The 21,838-nt window shown below is 39.9% G+C and overlaps 1 protein-coding gene across 4 annotated transcripts in view; it reads right to left on the bottom strand.

Moving 5' to 3' along the window:
* The window catches only part of LOC144056593 (uncharacterized), a 63,527-nt gene that overhangs the window by 21,814 nt on the left and 19,875 nt on the right, over positions 1-21,838 (bottom strand). The window contains exons 5-6 of one of the 4 annotated variants that reach the window (XM_077573537.1): positions 20,370-20,442; positions 1,200-1,836 (exon numbers count right to left, since the gene is read on the bottom strand). In XM_077573537.1, coding sequence (XP_077429663.1) covers positions 1,648-1,836; positions 20,370-20,442 — 262 coding nt within the window. In that variant the 3' untranslated portion in view covers positions 1,200-1,647. Of the gene's footprint in view, positions 1-1,199; positions 1,837-17,798; positions 18,113-18,149; positions 19,090-20,369; positions 20,443-21,838 lie in introns of those variants that run through there. The other 3 variants (XR_013295081.1, XR_013295082.1, XR_013295083.1) reach the window with 3 other exon arrangements.

The following is a 21,838-nucleotide window of genomic DNA, read 5'->3' as shown; positions in this document are numbered from 1 at the left end:
TATGAGCTTCAGGACCCCCGCGAACTTGTATGAGTTACACTGTCAGAAATAGGGGTCCATTAGAAGTCAATTGTTGTCCCTGAACAGACAAGCTACAAAAGTATAAAGTTAAGTTAAAGGGTATGCTTTGTATAATCAGCAGTTTTTCATAGACATCATACAGTACATGATAGCTAGGTATGCTGTATACAAAGGTAGCTAGCTAGCTAGGTAGCTAGCTACTAGCTACCAGATACTAATGATGCATTCGAGGAAAGTGGGAATTCAGAATTTTACGCTACGGAGCTCTTCTAAAAAATCTCCCTTGAGCGTCCAGGAACTTCTCAACGTGCAAAGAACGTACAGTGAGCGTTCCGGTACGCTTATGACAATGCGTGTTTTCCGATTCCAAAAAGCTGTTCTGGTGAGCGCCGCTAATCCGCGGGCTTACAAATTCTACGCTCATCACATCGCCATGCGCACGCTTAATCCAATTACCGTATAGACCCGTGCTTGACAAGAGAAGCGCGCATACGCCGACGTAAACGTGATGCTAGCGGCTAGCCCAATGCTAGCAGACCCTAACGCGTGTGTACAACAATAACTCTTGAGTTAAGAAAGTGAAATAAAAAACGCTACCATGCTGTCCTGGCTCGTATATATTACTATTAAATTTGACATCCAGTTGTTGTAAACCTGGGAATGCATTTCCTGCATGGGGAGGCAAGTCAGTGAAGGTAGCGTAAACAACACAAGGGCATAGAACTCAAATCTAAACACTACGAACAAACAACTGGAAAACACACATCCATGTACCCACTCCACTGTTGATTATGACAACTTGGCTGGGGAACTGGTCAAACACAGGCCCAGCAAACGAGACACAGGTGTGTAGACAATGGGAACATGGATGGAGGAAGTGACTACACAATAAAACAGGAAACAAACAAAACATGCATGATAGATGACACAGAAAGAAGACAGTAAAAGGGGCCATGCAGGGGGTTGATGTTAGTATCTTTTTTTTTTTTTTTTTTTCCTGGGTTGATGTTAGTATCTAGTGTAACACTCGGAACACAAAATGAACAGATAATTGTGCCCTGGTGTACAAAACAAAACCAGTTTCATAAAGCTAACATGGTGTCAACTCTGGCACATATTTTGGGACAAAACTGGACACGAAGAACCATGACCGCTGTAAGGTATGGCAGCAGGAGGTCTCCCTGATTTGTTGGAATTTAGATGTCTCTGGGGTTGGTGAAGGACTCTGGTTGGTGGCCTGATGGGTGGTGTCTGGTCGGTGCTGGATTTCACTTTCCTTTCTTTTCTTTGGTCCTTCCTCGGGTCTCCTGATGGCCTCACGACTCTGGCTGGAAGTGTTTGGTTTAGGTGAACGGTATGGGATTTTTTTAATAGGTTTTAGGTGAACTAATGAATACACACGCACGCACGCACATACACATACTCAGCCACATACAAAAAAAAATAAAAGAGAGAGAGCAATGATGATGACATGTCAAATTGGTAAAATTACCGAATGAACAATACTGAACTCTCCAGAGAAAAAAAAAAAAGGTATGGCAGCAGGATCTATTTAACTGTTCCCCAATGTTAGAGAGAAAGCGTTTTGACTGGTGGGAGGCGGTGGGCGGTACAGGCTCTACAGATTCAAGCATCAATGGGCGGGAAGTGGTCCCACGGCCCCCCTGCTGTTCCAACAAAACCATTCCAGCTGTTCCATTTGGACGCTAAGTTGCAGCTTCCCCAACGGTACTGTGAAGCAGTAGGTTGGAGCGCCTCGGCTGAAGGTGTCGAGGCGGCCTGTGATCGACAGTTCTCTGATAGCGTATCTGCTCCCTGCAGACCGACAGACAGACGGAGGAGAGAGAGCGAGAAAAGCATGAAATGCCCTTATCACTGTCTGCCATATGATGATGGGATGAGCTAACAAAGCTCTAATGAAGTGCTTTAATTGCCTGCTTGGCAAAGCCTGCCCACACACACACACACACACACGCACACACACACACTGTTGTCAGATAACATGATACGGACAAGCAACCATTACGGCCATTTTAAAAAAATCGACATACACAATGACACTTTTTTTCCCCCAAAAATGTCAGTTGAACATGGAGATGTGACGCACGATTGACGACACGCACAACGCTGAACGACTAATAATGAATTAGTCTTCATCACTAGGACATAAATGAACCACTGCTATCATCCCAGTCCAGTGAAGACGTTTGTTCTATTTAACCTCCATTTACCTCCTCCTCAAAGTCACATTTCGGTCAGTAATTGCTTTTTATCATCTTACTGATTTTCAAAAATGTAGCAGATTCAGAAAAGAAAAGAAAAGAAAGAAAAACATATTTCTAAACCCGAAAAAACAACTGGATGTACATCCATATATTGGGCTCAATGAGTAGGGTTAGCCTCAGATATTTTCATTCTCCTTCCTTGACCCGTTAACCCTTGGCTACAAAATGTACAACCCCAAAATGCACCCGACTCCGAAGTCCAATATATCCACTATTCCAAATATTTACACTGGGGTATAAACTCTACAAGCCCAAAATATACTCAAGCCAAACCATAATTGTAAGGTATAAACTGGACGTACATAGAGATTATACTTTATCCTAAACCACACCCTTGGGTGTAAATTCGATTAATCCGGTGAATACTGTATGGGCTATCAACTGTATAAACCCAAAAAATAATCTTGCCAAACCCCTAACCTTAGGGTATATGTTGGAAGAGACTATGAGCTATCCTATTGAGTTAAATATAAACTATAAACTGTACAAACCCAGAACATACCGTAACCAGAATCCAAACCCGGTGGTATAAACTTTCAAACCCTAAATTATCGTCAGGCTAAACCCCAATAATAGATTATAAACTTGAAAGACCGGTTCCCTATTTTCTATCCTGAAAGTTAACTCTGGAGTAAAACGTGGTCAAGCCTCACGTCGAGGTACGGTAAGGTTCCGAGAGGACAAATTGAACAGACCTAAAAAATGAGTTATTCCATCCAGAACCCAACCCCTGGGGTACAACCTGGGCAGGCCTAGACCATCACCTTGAATCCTCACACCAAGGTTCTAAATAAAATAAAAAAAACAGTATTCCTAAACGTTAACCCTGAGGTATTAACTGGTCAAGATTAGACTATGACCAAGAGTTTTAGCCCTAAGAGGTATAAAGTGTCCAAGTCCAAAATATCGGCGAATCTTAAAGTCTACGCTTCTTTTATTACGATCTGCTAACGCAAACTCATTACGGCAGAGTAAGCTCTCAATGCCCGTTCTCACTCCACAATACCGCCCCCCCCCCCCCCTTTCCCCTTTACTTTGTCTCCATTGCCTCTTTTCTTGGAGGTTGGGTGACTGATTGCCATGAGGTGCAGGGGGAGGCAGGCCGGGTGCACAACCAATGAACCCACAGAGTCTTTGCCGAGTCTCGGGGGGCCTTTTTGCTACGCCACATTTATCACCAAATGTAGCAGGGAGCTGTGCATCGCAAAGTCCAAGCCATGAACCCCCATTTTTCTCCTGAATTTCAACCGCCACCTCAAACTTTGCAACCTGTAGCAATGCTTCGGAGAAAGGATGAAAAGTTTTTCGTTTTCTTCACAACCAAAATACCATCTGGTAGCTGTACAAACGTCGACAATGTGAAGCAGCACGCTACCTAAAATGAAGTATCTTATTGGCGCCTTGCAAATGCGTTGAAGAAACAAAACAAAACAATAATACTGTTTTGAGAGGTGGCCATTTTGCTACATGCTGTCGACTGAAGATGGCAACAACCAATCAGAGCTCAGCTGTTTTCTGAAGCTGCGCTGTGATTGGTTGTTACCTGAGACCTGATGTCATCTTCAGTTGTTTGATTACAGAAGTTGAAAGTAGAATCTAATTCTGCCCCAAAATCATCATAACGTGGAGGTTTTCACCAGACAGTGACAATATTCACTTTTTTTGCAATGTACCAACAAAATTGCTTTTAGATTTTATTTGTGAGAAAATGAATGAACACTTTATCGGGATTGCGCCCGCGGCATCACAGACTTCCATCACGAGCGATGTGTTTGCTTGAAAGGTTACTGCAGCTCCTCACAGTACAGCAAGTGTGACAACACCTTGAACTATACATGTTTTTGCCTTGAGAGTTGAAAAAAAAAAAAGTGTCAAAAACAAGTGACATCACAATCTCACGTGTTAAGTCTAGTTTGCAAATGGGACCTGCCTGTGGAAATAATACCACATGGGGTGTTCTTGCGATGACAGTTACCAAGTGAATTTGATACCTTTTTTTTTTGTCACACTTTCAAGGTTACATAAAATACGACCCTGATGTAGGTTTGTCACTATCTTCCTCCATAGTTTAAATTAAGCTTAATCCAATTTCTTAATAACCAAAATGAAAATTGCTCGAACCAAAAACCTCAATATAAACCCTTGTCAACGCCAAAACAAAACTCTTCATTCTAACATGTCCCACAATATATTTTAAGGTTGAACCTAAAAAAAAAAAAATCTTCCCGTAGCGTTTCAAGTCATTGCTCAACAACACAACATTGAAGCAATGATGCATCATATGTCAACACCCTTCAAACTAGCTCTCTTGCTCCCCCCCCCCCCCCTCCTTGAATACGGCTTAAGCACTGAATAAGAAATGTGATGTCATGCCTGTCTGCCCTTGGCTGTCAAGCCCTACGACACACACACACACGCACACTGGCCAACATTATTTACAGTATAATTATTTCCATGACACTTCCGGTGTGAGCCCATCACTCAATATTATCCAGCGATTGAAGCATGTAGCTCATATATAAATATATATATATATATATATATATATATATATATATATATATATATATATATATATATATATAAAGCGGGTAGAAAAATCTTTTGAGTTCCATAACAAGGCCACACACACGCCACCCAAAACGAGCTATTCACAGGACCCAGAAGAAAATAAACATTTTTAAATGTTGGCATTATTTACAGTAAATGAAGCTGAAATAACCCATTTTTCTTCATCGTATCTATTTGCATTGAAATTCAAGGTCTTGTGCCCAAATTTGCTGGAATATGCCCGATATTGACGCTGGTTACTATGCAAATCCGCTGTTGATGACCGCCTGATTGCCCCCCATGCAGCCTCTCTCTTTTTCTCATAACCCAAAAGCTAGCCGAGCAGAACACGCCAGTGCCTTTGCTTCATGCTTCCATTTTAACTTTGCCTGGGGCCGGGTTTGGGGGGGGGGGGGGGGATGGGAAGTAATTAGTAGGATGTTTTTGAGAGGCGCATGCAGATTAACACGGGTTCCAGCGCTTGACATAGTGGATGACTGCCATTCGCACACCTCCTGCGGTCGCCTCATGTTAGCGCAGATGTTCTTCAACACTCATCAGTAGAGCACCGACCTCCGCCAAGGAAGAGCAATCGTAAATACATAGCATTCATAGATGTTACGCAAATTGAATGCCATCAGAGCTATAACAGAAGGTCCAGCATTAGTTGTCTTTATTTATTTATTTTTTAACGTAGAACCCAAATTGGAATGTTGCTGTGTAGGCAATGGGTTCGAATTGGGTAGCAATCAGACAAAATTTGTAGGATGAGTTTATTTTTGAAGGACCACTAAAACAGTATTAATAATATAGACGTCACTTTTAACTTTCTGTTGTCAATAAAAGACATTATATGCATGTCACTTACCACACTAATAAGGCACTTCACATTAAATTCTGTAGAGTAATTTTGACTCTATTTAGAGTAAATCTGACTATCGAGAGTGGGACCAAATAGACTCAGTTTTAGAGGTGGCTAATATTTACATTTGGAAGAGAGTAAAATAAAGAATTGAAAAAAAAAGTCACTCAAGAGTTGAGGAACAAAGTTACGACCTCCTACTGTTTGCTTATTTCTTTGTAAACATTAACATTGCGTCTTCAAAGAGAGTAAGCCATTTTCAACATTTTACTATTTGTAAAAATAACACCCAAACGTCTGGAATGACCAATAGTACTGCATAGATTTTTTAAAAAATATAAATTTCGACCAAATTGTGACTAATGAGTATTTGGCCGGACGGCAACGAAAAAAATCAATGAATTCAAGTAACATAAAATGGCCGCCGCACTTAGTCCCTGTACTAAAAAGACCAAGAGGAGGAACCCCAATTTTGTTTTATAAAAATCCAAATAACAACATATTTGGGTTTTTGCGCCTGTTAACATGACCTTACAAAAGTGTAATTGATCGCATGTAAACATAGTCAACTTAGTTCTCTATTATAAAGCACATGGTTCAAATTTGGTTGCAATCGTGCAGCATGGCTTCTTGAGATTTTTTGTGGGGTGTACTCATAATAAACATTCTAAATAATGTCATATTGCTAAGTGAGTTTCACTTTGATGGCTGCAAAAAAACGAAGGCGGGGTCGTTTTCAGTCTTACTACATGAAGTGTGTGACAGAACCAAGCCGAAGCGGATATGCTTGGAGGCGAAATGACAGAGACAGATTACAGATTAAGTGTGCCACCTCCACTCTTTAACTCTCTTCTCGGGATTCTTTTCTCATGGTAAATGTCTCCCCCCCCACCATCCACCCCCCTTTACCCCCTTTATTTTTTTCCCTACGTTTTGGGTGAAAGTAGTGGGAAACAGTGAGCCAGGCCGGAGTGCGCAGAACAGGACCAGACTGTTAATGGTAGCCTGTGAATTCAGAGTGGGTGCTGCCGGTTTACCATTTGAATGACGGAGAGGCTTGGGAAGGTTTGGGCGAGCTGCAGGGGCACAAAGAGACGCTTCAGAGGACGCACTTTGATTCTCTTCTACATGTCTAAATATTTGCCGTCAGGGGATACAACATGTGTAGAGTCATTAGTCAGTAAGACCATAAATGCTGTTGCTATCTGCCCAAAAAATGCTACAATTTGGAATTCCTTCCAAAAATTATTTGACTGAAAATTAGCATTCACCAGTAATGTGAACTGCTGTAATTGAGAAATAACCTCTTTCAGGGGTAAATAATCTTACAGTAAAGACCAGGGTTATTATAGTTTTGGAATTTTCATTTTAAGTTTTTATTTTGTTGAGTTTTTTATTTTTTATTTTGTTAGTTTTAATTAGTTTTCAGGGTGGTTCTGTTCGTTTTTATGAGTTTAAGTTATTTAAAAAATGCTTAGTTTTAGTTAGTTTCAGTATTAGTTTACAGTTTTTATTTATGTATTTATTTTTATGTGTACTACTTGTGCACAGAGTTGGCAAATCCAGGTCCAGAAAGTAAAAACCCAGCCACAGTTTGGCTTTAGCCATTGATGCTAGCTAGCTAGCTAGCTTGCTCCCTAACACCATGGCAGCTAGGAAGGGAGCTAAGCTAGCTGGGGTTAAAGCTAAACTGTGACAGGTTTTTAACTTTCTGGACCTGGATTTGCCACCTAAATGCGCTGCATTTCGTTGTCGCCTCATTGCGACGTCATCTGAAGGTGCTTTTCTATTGGCTCCTGCTAGATGACATCACTTCTGTGTGACACTTTCAAATGTCCTTATTCCGGTTAAATAAATATACTTAAAATCCCATTTAAAATCATCCTCAAAGGATCATGCATTAAATTAATTACCAAAGACTAAAACGAAGGACATTTTTGCTATTATGAGAGTTAGTTTTAGTTAGCTTTGTAAACATAAAATGTAGCTTTAGTTAGTTTTAGTTTTTTTTAAAGCATTTTTGTTTTTATTTTATTTCGCTTGCGAAATTGTTTTTGGAATTTTAGTTTTTTTCCCTAGTTTCCGTTAACTAAAATAACCCTGGTAAAGACTAAGATGCAAGCAGAGCCTGATCCGAATCGCGTTGGAAGTATTGCGTCTGCTAGTGGCGCCAAGCATCACGCAGGCCGGCGAGTTTGTCACATGCTCGCAACAACACGCACGTTTATTTGCTCACGGCACGTTAAAAAAAAAAAAATTCCCATCGCGCCGCAGCCAGGGCGAGACAATGGCACATTAGCCAAAGCAAACAGCGATGTGGCAATGACAAATGTCGTTTTTATTAAGCGGGAAGCATCGTGTGTTAAACGCCTCCTTTTGTATCCTGGCCAAGTCCGGAGAAGGCAGGAAAAAAAAAAAAGAAGTCAGAGTGATGTAGACAGACAGAAAGGGGGAAGTAAGCCGTGGGCTACAAAAACATTGCAAGACGTTCCATGACAACCGCGCAAAGGGGATCCATTCCGCCCCGTGTCCCTATTAGGAACGTCACACGCTACATCACGGCGACTAGGTGCAGCTGCGTAATGACCTATAGCTTATTTCTCATGCTCGACAAACGGTACGAGAGACAGAAAGAGTCGCGCTAACATTACGCAACGCCGGGAAAAATATACAGCACACACGCAGCCTCCTCTGTGTAACTTTAAATCAACCTTGACAGCCTCAAGCCTACAGGCGTGTTTGTGCCCGACACAATGTAGAAATGTTCCAGGCCAATTATGCACATAATAAAACGGCAAAATAAAGCCAGGGGTTTCGATTTAGCAGAACAATTAGACAGCAATAACTGCGACGTTGTCGTCTTGGTTGGCGATGCTCGTTTTCCCCCTATGCGGAATGTCACCGAGGCCAGGCCCGGCCCGCAGAGTCCGCGTCGGCCATTTCAAATCAGATTCACGGAGGAATAAACAGGACTTCAGTATGAAGTCGCGCCTCAAGTAAGCGCGCATTCATGCGTCACGCGGAATAGGTCACATGGTCCCGAGACGCATGCAAATCGCAGCGTACAGTGCACAGTTTAAAAAAAAAGAAGACTTTTCTATTCATCTTTATGGAGGATGCTGAGATTAGCATAGATTTGCATTTATTTTGCATGGCATTCATATTGGTGATGGGAATAAACAATAGTGCCTCTGCACTAGTTTGTTTCATATGAAGGAGCATTATTATGTGAATGAGTCAATTTTTTCGAAAAAGTGGAGTTTTTTTTTTTTTTTTTTGTTGAAAAAGTCGATTTTTTTTTCTTGACTAAAAATTACATAATTTTCTTGAAAACATTTTTTGGAAGAAAAAAAAAAGCCTGAAAAAGTCCAATTATATCTTGGAAACAAAACTTTTTAAAAAACAAAACTAAAAACTAAAAAATTGTCATTTTTTAAAAAAGACTTGAGAAATTAATTTTTTTCTTAAAATAAATTTGTGCTAATTTGGGGAAAACTGGAAGAGTATCTTGAAAATATCATTTTCTCTCTTTAAAGAGTAAAACAGATGCAGTTTTTCTTGAGCTAGCCTGATCTCATCAAGTTTGTATAAAACACATACAGTGCCTTGCAAAAGTATTAGCCCCCTTTAAACTTTCTGACCTTTTGGGATACAACCGTGAAGTGGAAGTTCCCCCACAAACAAATAATTGAAAATGATTCACCTCCTTTTCTCTCAGTGCAGCCATCTGACTCCAGAAGTTCCCTGATGAATTCTGAATGTTGCTGTTTTTTTTGTTGTTGTTTTTTGTTTACCTTCAATACTGCTGTCCTTTTCCCCCATCTCCGAGGTATACAAACTCGGTTCAGTTAGTGGAGTGCAGTTCAAAGCAAATACGGTGACGCAGCATTTAGCTGTTATGCTGCACACAAATGGAATAAGCTGCCAACAGAAGTCAATTCAGATCTAAATGCATTTAGAGCCATGTTAAAGACTTTGCTTTTCCCTCACCATACCTATGTTTGAGGTATTTTAAATCATTTTTAAAATCAATTTTCCAAAATTGTTTTCTTGCACTGTATGTTAATTGAGTAATATCAGTAAACTAACTTATTTTTGTACTTTTTTTTATTTTTTATTTCTTTAGTTCTTATATTAATGCATATTGAGTTACCTTTTGTATGAAATGTGCTCAATAAATAAAGCTTTTTTTTTGTGCCTTTCCTTGCTCCACAATGTATTTTCCTCATAATATGACACTTTTCTAAAAACAAACAAACAAAAAAAACACACACACACACAACTTTATTGGCTTACACAGGGTTTCTTTTTACGTCCCAAAAGTATTTTTTCCTTTCAAAAAATGCAATTAATTTCTCATAAAATAAAAACAAATCTGAACATTTTGACTTTTTTCTATCAATAATAATAATAATAATAATAATAAAACACTAGCGAAATTCAAAAAAAAAAACTCAGACAATACAATTTTACTATCATTAGATCCGAACTTTTTCCTAAAAGATCCAAAAGAACAAATTTTCCATACGATTACCAAGCCATTTGACCAACAAAACCAATCAGCACGCTAGTTAGTAGCGTGTGATTGGTATCCAGCGGCACGGCGACTTCAACCGTGCCAAACAAGGCGTGCCACACGTGCAGGTGCCCCAAGCAGACTCTTCATGCAAAACTGTGATTGACCAGTCTGCGTTCTGGGGGGCGTGGCATAGCACAAGGTGACGCTGACGGTCTCTGTGTCACTGTGTCAGAGTTTGCGAGGTTGGGGGGGTGGGGGGGGGGGGGGTCTCTCTCTGTGAGCTGGGGCATATAATAACGCAAAAACAGCTGGCAGCGGCGAGTATTTGAAAAGAAAAGCACAGATACTATTCAGTCTTGAACATTTAGTGCATTTCATAGAGCAGCGGGCACCGGAGGGGGGGAAGGACGCCGGAGGAATGAATCCATGCCCCCTTTCATAAAGTTAGTGAATGCCCTGAGTGGCGTTAAGAGAAAAGCACAAGGCCCGGCAGCGTTGGGAACTGATGATCCATGATGCCTTTATGCCGCGCCGGGCTGCTTCATAATGCTGCAGCCTTCTCCTTCCTCCTCGATATCTGTTGAGGAACAAAACCGGACGGGCTTTTCTTGAATGCAGAGAGGCCGTGTCAGCTACGATCACGGCGTATCCGCTCAAAGAGGGCGCGCAGGTCCAAGCGCTTTGTCTTTTTGTCCTGCTTGTGTCAGCAGATCACTGATGCACGTTGCTCCAAGTGTTTGTCAAGACGCTCTTGTTTCTCACTGTAGACAAGGCCTTTAAACAAGGTGGCTAATGAAAGGGAAAAGACTTGGATAGTGGATAGAAAAAGTCTTCACACCCCTGTTCAAAGGCCAGAACTTTCTATTTGACCTATAACTTGCAGCTGGACTTTTTTTTTTTGAACTGTGGTGTATTCTAACTAGCTTTTAACAACACTTTGGATATGATTGGTTCATTGTGAACAAGCCCAGTTTTGAGAGTGTGTGCATACTCGCAACCATTTTATTATTTTTTTCTTTTATTTTTACCTATTCTGTTGAAAATGTGTGCGCAAAGGTTTTTTCGTCAGAGTTGCAAAAGGTTGAAAAGACGTTCGCCAGACAATTTAATGGCTGCAAACAGTTTTTCTTGCTCAAAGCAATTTTGAACATGCCGCTCAGTGAGATTTTTAGAAAATACAACTTTCGTTCTAAGATTACATTGTCATTCAGATAATAGAAAAAATTTTAAACGTTTTTTTCCTCATAAGATTAAATTTTTCCCCTTAAAAAAGAATTGTTTTTGATTGTAGACCGTTTTTTTTTTTTTTTACAAAAACAAAAAAACAAAACATTATCTATATATTAAAAAAAAGTCCCCAAAAACCTTTCTTGGAAATTACAAACTTCCCATCACCCCCCCCCCCAAAGACAATAAATTGCGTAAGATTGTCCAACTTTTTTTTTAAAAAAACAATGACAGATACAACTTTATTTTCCAAATTTACAAAATCTTTCTTCCCAAAAATCTTACTTATTCTAAAATCCGAATTTTTGTCATAGGACAGTGTTTCCTTAAAAAAAAAAACATTATGACATTTTCATTTAAAAAAAATAAGGTTTTTTTTGCTATTAGAAATATAACTTCTCAAAAAAAAGTAAGCCTACAACTTTATACTTGGCTGATCTTGCTTCATCAGCAACTATAGGAAATAGCACGCTCTCGGCAGAACAAGCTCAAGTTTACAAATAAGTCCTATTGGAATATAAAAGCGGCATCCAGCACATTACATGCACGAATATTTGCCACATTTTGCGATGGCGGCTTTCACATCTTTGTCTCATCTCAAAGTGCAAAAGCCTTTTAAGCTGGAAGGATTGCTGCAACAATGGGTCAGTGGGTCTAAAAATGTCTGTTTGTTTGGGGAGGGGTTGGGGGGCAGCAAATGCACATGAGATTGGAAAGCGTTTAGGATCCTCTCAGCGATGTGAAGAATGTAAAAATAGGTTGCGGCGCTATTCACTACTGCACACAAGTGAGGGAGCGGCAGCGGGCGGGAAAAAAAAAACAGACAAAGAGATGTTTAGAGCAGAGATATGGGCAGCCGAGCAGCCCAAATGAAATGTAGTTAGGAAAGGTACTGAGGGAAATATAGACCACTGTGGGGGAGGTTTGCAAATGCTACACATCATCATGCAACACACGCGGCTAATCTCATTTAAGCATTTATATCTCCTTCATTTACGGCATTTTTCGTCAACTATAAATATAATTTTTTGGGGGAAACTATTTAGAATGATATTTTTTATTGTCATTGCTCAATTGTTGTTTACCATGTCCTTATATGTTAACTAAAACCAGATGCAGTCACCTATAGTCTACAAGTACCTGTGTTCGTTTGTTTGTCTTATCGTTTTTTGGTAGCAATCGGGCTTGAAAAAGGTAAAAAGTCAACTTGCAACAAACCACATCAAGTCGTACCTCATATTAAACCCCCCGACAAGGACTTTCCAGGTCAATAATTGGTTAGTCAGTGTGTCATCATATTACAACATAATTCAGCAAAAACTACAATATGTACACTTTAAAACAGACAGGGAGTGATTTGGTGGACGCACTTTTGAAAGATACCTCGAAACCTAACACAGAGCGAAGGATATAATTTGGTGAGAGCCAGTTCACGAAAGATTATTTGTTTATTTATCTTTTGGCAACAATTTCTTTCCGATCTTCTTGGTCTTGATCATTCAAGGTAGTCAAAGTCATATCACATATTAAAGCATTTGACGAGAGCTTTCCATGTACGTACAATTATTTTTTTTCATTATTTTGTCATATTACAGCGCAATGGAGCGAAAACGCAGGTTGGTGCTGCAAGCTCATTTGCTTCAGGATGGAAAAACATTGATAGTGTTTACACTTTTTCATTATCTAACTAAATTGAATTGTATTTTGACACACAACACATAAACGCAATCATGATGACTGTAAAAAGTGACCTCCCAATGCCCCGGGGCGCAGCGGCTGCTCATTTGAATGACGGTACGCTGCAGTTAACTCATTATTAATCTTTTTTTTTTTTTTTGTATCTCGCAGGCACGCGGGACCTTTGTTAACAAGCTGCAAGAGTTTAAAGCTTGGAAGAAGGAGGCTTGTCACATGATATGAATTCAGTGCACACAGTGTTTCAACAGTTATTCAAAACTGTGAGGGATTGTGGTGAGTCGCGGGTTTGTTGATGGGCTATTAAAATAGCTAACTTAAACCACCAGGATACTTTGCCCAGTGTGTGTTATTTTTATTTATTTATTAAAATTTTTGCATTTGGTCTAATTCTAAATCCATCCGCGTTATGTCGTACCAGCTAGCTTGTGCTAAGCTAACCTGGAAGTTGCCCAGTGTGTGTTATTTTTATTTATTTATTAAAATTTTTGCATTTGGTCTAATTCTAAATCCATCCGCGTTATGTCGTACCAGCTAGCTTGTGCTAAGCTAACCTGGAAGGATTTGTCTTTTCAGGCCAGCATCCAAGTTTTCAACCTCCTTCCGTTTGTTGCTAGGACGGCATCAGAGGCAAAGTAACGACACGCTGATACTATGCCTAGATGAGCTTTATTGACTAATTGCTTAATGGTTTGATTTAATGCTCATTAGCCGGCTAAAACATTCCCATACATGGATGTGGCTTACAAAGAGAGCAGGCTTCACGCGACGCTGTGCACCCCCCATATATGTACGTATGCTTTCAAATGTTAATACTGATGTCATAGCAGTCTTTGATTTCTGCATCCAATAATCCTATTCTAGCAAACGTTTGAAGTCCAACTCGGTTCAAAATGAGAATATAAATGGTCCTCTCTTCTAACTTATTGCTTCCATTTTGAGATTTCAGGATAGCACATATCGCATGATTACTTTCGAGAACAGACTGGACAGCTAAACCTGCTAAAGCCGTTTAGATGTACGACACGCCTGAAAGGTTTTGGCACTGGGAAGCTTCAGGTGTGTGATGTAATCAGCGGATTTGAATGCCAGCATCCTCAAGGCTTTTTTTTTCCTTCTTTTTCCTTCTCTGTCCCGCTGAGTCTGATCCCAGCGCTGATGCTGAGGACTCGTTCTAACGGGAGGGATAAATAGTAAATAAATAAATAAACATGAGCCATGGAGTGAGTCTGCTTGCAGTGGCTCGAGGTCCTCATCAAGTCTCAGACCCTGAATCATTTTGGTCACCTCTTGCCTGATTGGATCGACTGTGACAACATTCCACATTCCATGTATTTTAGGTTCTTTGAAGACTAAGTTGCCCATAGGTGTGAATTTAAATGTTTGTCTTTTTACCCTGGCTTGGCTTGTGACCACTCAATTGTGTATTTTTCTCCTTGACAAGTCCGCTGAGATAGGTACCAGCTCACCTCTGACCTTAATGAGGACAAGTGCTACAGACTATTGAGGTCTTGGTGACAAAATGAATGCAATTGAGGGGCAATAGAGAATGGGGGGGGGGGGGGGCAATAATATGTTCAATGCAGCCCCACTGGTCAAAATATAGTATTCTGGTTACTATTGCGTTAGTAGAATATGAGTTAAGCAGCAAAATCAGGCTGTTTTTATCCGTCTCAGGAGGCGGCCATTTTGTCACTTGCTGACAATGGGAGCCTCCTGAGATGGATAAAAAATGGCTGGATTTTGCATCATAACTCATATTCCACAAATGTAATATTAATTAGAATGTCATATTTAGACTAGTGAGGTCACATATAACGTATTATTGTCAAGAAATGTTTACGGTTGACTTCCCCTTAAACAAAAATATGCAGTAGTTATGGTACGTATCAACTAAAGCTAAGTTAATATTTGGCCAGCTGAGCATTAAATTAACTGAATATTTAAAAAATACAAATATGACAGCAAAAATTAAAATAAATACCGCACTAAGAAGAATAACATTTAAATAACAAAAATATACTTCCAATGCTATGTAAATAGCCTCAACAAACATATCTTCAACATAACTGAATTATTATTTTAGCAAAAATAATTCCACAGCATCACACATTAAATACTGCTTATACAGTACAATCAGTCAAGCTCAAATATCTTTAACATTAAAGCTTCCTTAAGTTTCATTTTATATTTAGATAGAGACACAGAATCAGTTAATAAGTGTGAATTTTATTTCACACGCCCTCTTAGTCTCTCACTCGCGGAAACAAACGAAAGGTGTTATCCAAAATTCCCAGCTAGCTAGCTAGCTTAGCTATAAGAAGCAGCTGGTCCGCATCAACGTGGATTTATTATTTGCAACCCTAATAGACACAAAAAAACGTCCCAGATTCTTCCTTTGGCCACAATGCGGCACGAGATACTAGTTAGTGTAAGCCATTTTAAACTAAAAAGAAAAACTTTTCCTGACTTAGAAGTGGCAGTGCACTGCTGGCTGCTGTTAGACTTTCTGGTTCATTCGATACGTTTTCAAATAAGTGAGTGTCAAGCTTTGTAAAATACTTTGGGCAATGTATGGTGTGGATAAAGACAAAAGCAGGCCGGATACATCGACTACACGATGTTCAATCGCGTTCGGCCACGTCACTCGGTTTGTTTGCCTTACAAATGGCGATCAAAGCGGTACCTCTCAAAACGATCCTCATGCTTCTTATTTCTTTAAATGTCAAGTGGCGCGGTCAACTAAACGCCCTCCCGCCCTCTGTAGACCTCCCTCAAGACATGATGGGGTCCATTACACCTCCAGAAAGGTCAACCCTGATACTCCCTTGCCCTCGCATTCCTTCTTGACTCACTCAGCGCAACGCCTCATTTATCACACATGTGTACTCTCCATTTTGAACAGTGTGTGTTTAACCTCATTTACATGTCATGTGTCCGTGTGTGATTTATAATTTTGTATTTTAATAAAGAGTCAATTGGAGCAGAGGAAGCCCGACGTGAGCCGTGACTCACGGTGAGAGAACGTAAGGGGAACGCGACGACCTGCAGTGTGCGGTGGCCTGGCGCACGTACCCTAACCCGGCTGTTTAACACAGATTAACATCACAGATGCCCTCAGCTGGAAGCGCTAATAGATTGTTTGCAGGAGGTCGTTTTGCGTGTTGGAATTGGGCACGTGGGATATAACAGAACAGCAGTTACCATGTTTGCCATCATGAAGAGTTATTTTTCAGTCGGCCATTTTCTAGAGGCCTTGTCCTCATTTCGGTCGCGGCACACCCAATCAAACAAATGCTAGACAGATGGGCGACGCCATCTACTTTGAATGGAGCGCGGCGTCAATATTTGTATTGTTAACATTGATAACATTTTTAATTCTTTATTTTATATTTTAACCATGTTGAATTTAGTTATAGATGTGTAGAGCAGGTGAAATAATGTTAAACTCAATATAGCTCGACCTTAACCTATCTGTTATCTTGTTTTCGTCTAAATTCCCTTTCCCTTGTCCTTCTTGAGAAAGTGCAAACTGGCATATTGAGATTCTGTTTTGGGAAGAAAGTACAAGCTGGCACACTGAGAACCTGTTTTGTCTAAAATATGAAGAAAGTGCAAGCTGGCATATTGAAATTCTGTTTTGTTCTCACGTGAAAGATCAACCTGGCATATTGTGAGAATGTAATCTGTTTTTCGTATTTGATGGGAGGAGAAGAGGCGTTTTCTGTACAAACTCTGATTGTAATAAAGGGCTGTGTCTCATGGGGGGGAGACACACATTCTTGGATGAAACTGCTTTGGTGATATTCAATTGTGTGACCAGAGATCTCTGTATTAAATCAATCCTTGCAAGGACCCTCTTCACAAGAATCTCATCTTTGATTTATTTGAACACGCAAAAGTTTATAATTTATATGTTAAGCCTTCAGAATACAGATTTGTTTTTATAGAGTCACCTGATTGACTTTAATAGTAAAGTTGTAAGGCAATTCATGTTGCAATATAACAAGCCAGTGCAAACAATAAGGCTTGAATATTCTCCCGTGTTTGTTCATCTATTAATGATGAATATCCATTAACAGGGGAGGCGGCTTAATGAAACGAAATGCCAGGTTCATTCATCTTCGACGAGGAGATTGCTTATTGAAAAGAGGGCCTGCCCTGCTGTGAAGCGTTCGGTGGGGGTAATGATTTCATGTTAGTTTTGCATGAACTTGATCATTTTCGGTCCCTGGGGCACTACAAAATGCTTCACTGTCAATTGATTGAGTGGAGGAAACTTGTTTATGATTGTGGTTGCAGTCACGTACAGGAATACCGTTCCGCATCATTTTCGGCTATTTCAAAGATCTTGGTTAACTTTTTGATGTTGTACACAGTAGAGTAAAATAGTACAATAAGTGTGACATGAATAGTATTTACTGTATTGTATTTAGTGTTCTTAACTTCCTACTGATTGCGAGAATGCACATAATTTTGCATGCAACCATTCCAGTATGAACAGTTCTGTAAATTGCATACATTTGTATAAATAATGTATTTTTGGCCATTTCATTACTGCATTTTTTTAAAATTATTTTATTATTGTTTTAGTAGTATTTTTTTTTTACACTTATTTATTATATTCTTACTATAGTTTCATTTTCTCAGCCTGCCTTAACCCATAGGCATTTAAAAAAAAATATATATATATTTTTTTGACAAGGTTAACATTCTTACTCACGTATTGTCTTGTGTGCCATGGATGCCATTGTATTTCATTCATAAATATGACAACAGCGAACATTGAACCCTCTGACTCATTGTAGAAATCAATTCATCGTACACATTATTATTATTATTATCATCTTTAGTAGTACAATCAAGGCTAGAAGGTGGTCTCCAAGTACCCAGCACGAAATTTACATCATTGGCAAGTGAAGATCTTCTTGCAGTTGTCTCCATAAATGTACACTGTAAAAAATAAAATAAAAATATTTACTTGAAAAAAAAAAGACGTTTTTTTTTCACTCAGAAACTCTAAATAATTTTTACAAGCAGAGTTTTGAGTATCTAATTACTAAGATTAAATACTTCTTTTTTTTTTTTTTTACAGTGTACTTTGTGTGCATTAATCTCCTGCACGGACTGCTGCGAGTCCGCTTATGCATCCACCGTGTAGAAGGTGTGCCTCACCTGCGCTGAATTTAAAGCCAATGAGAGGAATCCAATTCCATTGGCCACCAAGTAAGTCAACTATGTTCACTCCCACAACTGTTTCTAACTGCACTTAGAGTGGCATGAAAATAGGGCCCCCTATCGCTGAGAACGTTTTGGATTCATTTGAAACTGTGACCTACACACCCCACGGGTAAAAGCACCTCTGTGTATAGCGGGTTAAAACCCAAACCAGCAATTAATCTGCCACTTTCACCAGCATAAAGAAAAAGTCCTTTGTGTAAACCATTGTGTAAACGAGCACCCCCAAACACACAAATCACTGTACAATCACAATGATGTTACCCTCTGTGAGGCATAGCGTTTAGCAATGTGTGTTTTTTTAGAGTGGAGGGGGCATTGGATCCCCCCCCGCCCCCCCACACCTCTCTCTCAGCCTCTATGATTAATGGCGGCCCACCATAAAAGTAGGTCAGCGGTGTTATTATAGCGTGGTGTGAATAGACGGCCATTTGAGTGCGGAACAAACTAATCAAAGGACTGTCATGTTGTCACGTTACATAAATAATGTGAAAATGCCACAATGATTTGTCTATTAGGTATTTAACCCAGACCACCTCTCTATGTTAATGCGCCGCTGACATCCGTACACAATATTCATCACTGTCATACGTGAAGGTTTTAAACACATGATCCTGGTTCCCATGAGCATTGTTGAATGAATGTTCACTTCCTTGAAAATATCCAAATCCAATTTCCGATCGCTTCCACATCTAAAAAAGAAAAAAGAAAAAAAGTGCTGATCGCTCCAGACTGAATTTTCACTGCGACAGCGCTGCATTGTCGAGGTGGAATAAAAGCCTTAAAAAAATAATAATAAAAAAATTTAATGCGATTCGTGTTTGCTTGTTGTTTTTATGCACCAGAGGTCGGTGCTCAACGCCAACAAAAACGCCATAAATCATGCTGTCACGTTTGGAGAACAAAGACGAATTTGGTGGCACGGTAAGGATCAGTGGCTCTTAAAATCAGCGAGCGTGTGTGTTGCGTGTGCGAGGGTGTGTAAAAGAGAAATGAATGCGTATGTGCGCATTTGTGTGGAAACGGATCAAGGTCATTTTTCACACGTTATTTTGGCTGGTTTGTGTGTGAAAAGAGATTTATGCTAGGAAATGTCCTCAAAATACTTCCGTATGCACACGGCCGGTATTCATATATGAACTTCGGATCAGAATCGGAATGGATTTTGATCAACATGAGGCAACAATGACGCATGCTTGGGCTATGAAAAAGGTGGTTAGGTTTTATATTTAATTTAGTCTCAGTCGTAAATTCGGCTACTTTCGCAATCATTTATAATCACTTCTTCAAAAATGTCCTTGTGTGTTTAGAAAAAAAAAAGTGTTACATACTGTATATTTATTTTGGGCCCAAAATGTACACAGAAAAACATAATTCGATTTTGTACGTAACGTATCATGTCATAAAGCGTATAAATTTTATTTTATTTTTTTTAAAGTTCCTGTTCCAAAACAATGATGCACACATCACATTATGGATATTTTGTGCCAACATTATTGAAGACGGTGAACGACATGAATGACTCAAAATATACAAATATGTGTTGAAACACAAAAATTGTGTATGAAAATATTGCTATGATGTCACTACCCGAGTTGAGACGAGGCATGATATGCTTCTTTAGGGGTGGGGGGGATGTCGTAACCTATAGCGGCTTGACGGCAGTCAGTCAATCATACGGCACACCTGTGGCGTTCTGACTTTTTTTTTTTTAAGTTCATTCATTCAGACTTGATAACACATTACAATAATTCATATTACGTCTCACCATTTTCTCATGATATATTTGACCCAAAATGTGCAAAAAAAACTGCCAATATTCTGAGCCCAAAAAAATCGACATTTACCATTACCTTCAGACTAGAAAATGATAAATCACAAAATCAATATTTTTTACGTACCGTCAGCCGAGAAAGTGCATGATATGCTTTTATGTGAAAGTCCTGCTGATAGTAAACACCAAAGCACTTACCGAATTTTGTTGCTCGTTGGTTGCTCTGTCCAACAGGTCGACTTTCTGACTCAGAAAGCTTCGGTAGTGCGGACTAGAAAACAATACATCACAATTTATTTATCTAAACCATTAGTCCAGACTGTACATGATATGCATTGATTTGAATTTGAATGTACAGTACAAAATGTGCACAGGTGGTATTGTGAAAACAACGCTTCTCAATATTGATGCTTGCTCGAACCCTAATTACAAACTGTGCATGATATGCTGATTTGTGTGTGTGTGTGTAATTCGCATTCGTATTCATTTCAACATATTTGAACCACATCGAATATGTCACCGCGATCTGCCCGAGCTAGCCCGGCTAATGCCATTTTGTTCCTGACGCGACTTCAATGACTTTTTTTTTTTTCTCCCCCTTGTCTCCATTTGCGGCACCCGTGTTTCCTCGGAGGCTTCAAAGCAATAGAATGCATGGGGAGGAAGGGTTTTTGGGGTATGGGACTGACTGAGGAGGGGGGGGGGGCTGGAGGGTGGTGGGCTAGGGGCAGGCGAGGGAGGGGGGGGGGTAAGCTTCAAGCTGCACACAGAGATAAAGAGCAGACAGTGTGTGTGTGTACGTGTGTGTGTGTGTGTGTGTGTGTGTGGGATTAGGCTGACTTTGACTGGCTGTGCTCCATTGTGACAGCAGCTCCTAAGAAGCTGCACACTGCCACATGATGGACACGGCTTGGAATTGCACAGATAACACCCCCCAGCCGCAGCCCCCCATCCCTTATAAACGCCCCAAGCTCAAGCTCTCTCTCTCTCTCTCTCTCTCTCTCTCTCTCTCTCCGATAATGTCTCTTAGCCTCAGGATGCTCAATTTGTGTGACAGAAAAAACATGCACTGAAGGTCATCGGTTCTTGAGACTATGCAATTACACACTTTGATGTTCAGAATCTGCGTGCGCCAAATGTGCACGCGTGCTGCGTGTCACGAGACAAAATGTCAGCGGCCATGTTACTGTACGTGTATTTTTTTCGTGTTGATTATTACGCCGCCAATTCAGTTCGCTATTTTAAAATTCATCTAGTCACATTTTTTGGGGTAGAAAAAAGATTTGAAAACAATTCTGGCCAATTGGAATGCAGTAATTGGCGTCAAGGAGGTCTTGTTGAAGTGATACATCTTGTTGGGGAGGAACTAAGTTAAACCAATTTTTTTTTTTAGCAGAAGTTGCAGAGAGTCTTTGCTACATGTGCATGTGTGCACTCTTCCTGTTCATTTTATTTTATTTAAATGAAATCAGGTGTAACCAGCCATTTTTAAGGTTAATGTTGCAAGATGAATTTAAAATGTATCTTGCAACATTATTCAACTGTTTTGGGATCATAATTTGTGGTATACTTGCCGTTTAAACTTTAACGTAGTTCAGAGGTCACCAAGGACCACGTTAGGAGCTCGCAGGTCTGTTCTAAAAATAGTTCAGCAGTGATGAGGCATT

The sequence above is a fragment of the Vanacampus margaritifer genome, chromosome 8 (assembly GCF_051991255.1).
Source record: "Vanacampus margaritifer isolate UIUO_Vmar chromosome 8, RoL_Vmar_1.0, whole genome shotgun sequence".
Taxonomy (NCBI): Eukaryota; Metazoa; Chordata; class Actinopteri; order Syngnathiformes; family Syngnathidae; genus Vanacampus; species Vanacampus margaritifer.
The sequence above is the reverse complement of the archived record's forward strand: the minus strand, read 5'-3'. Positions and strand labels throughout refer to the sequence as shown.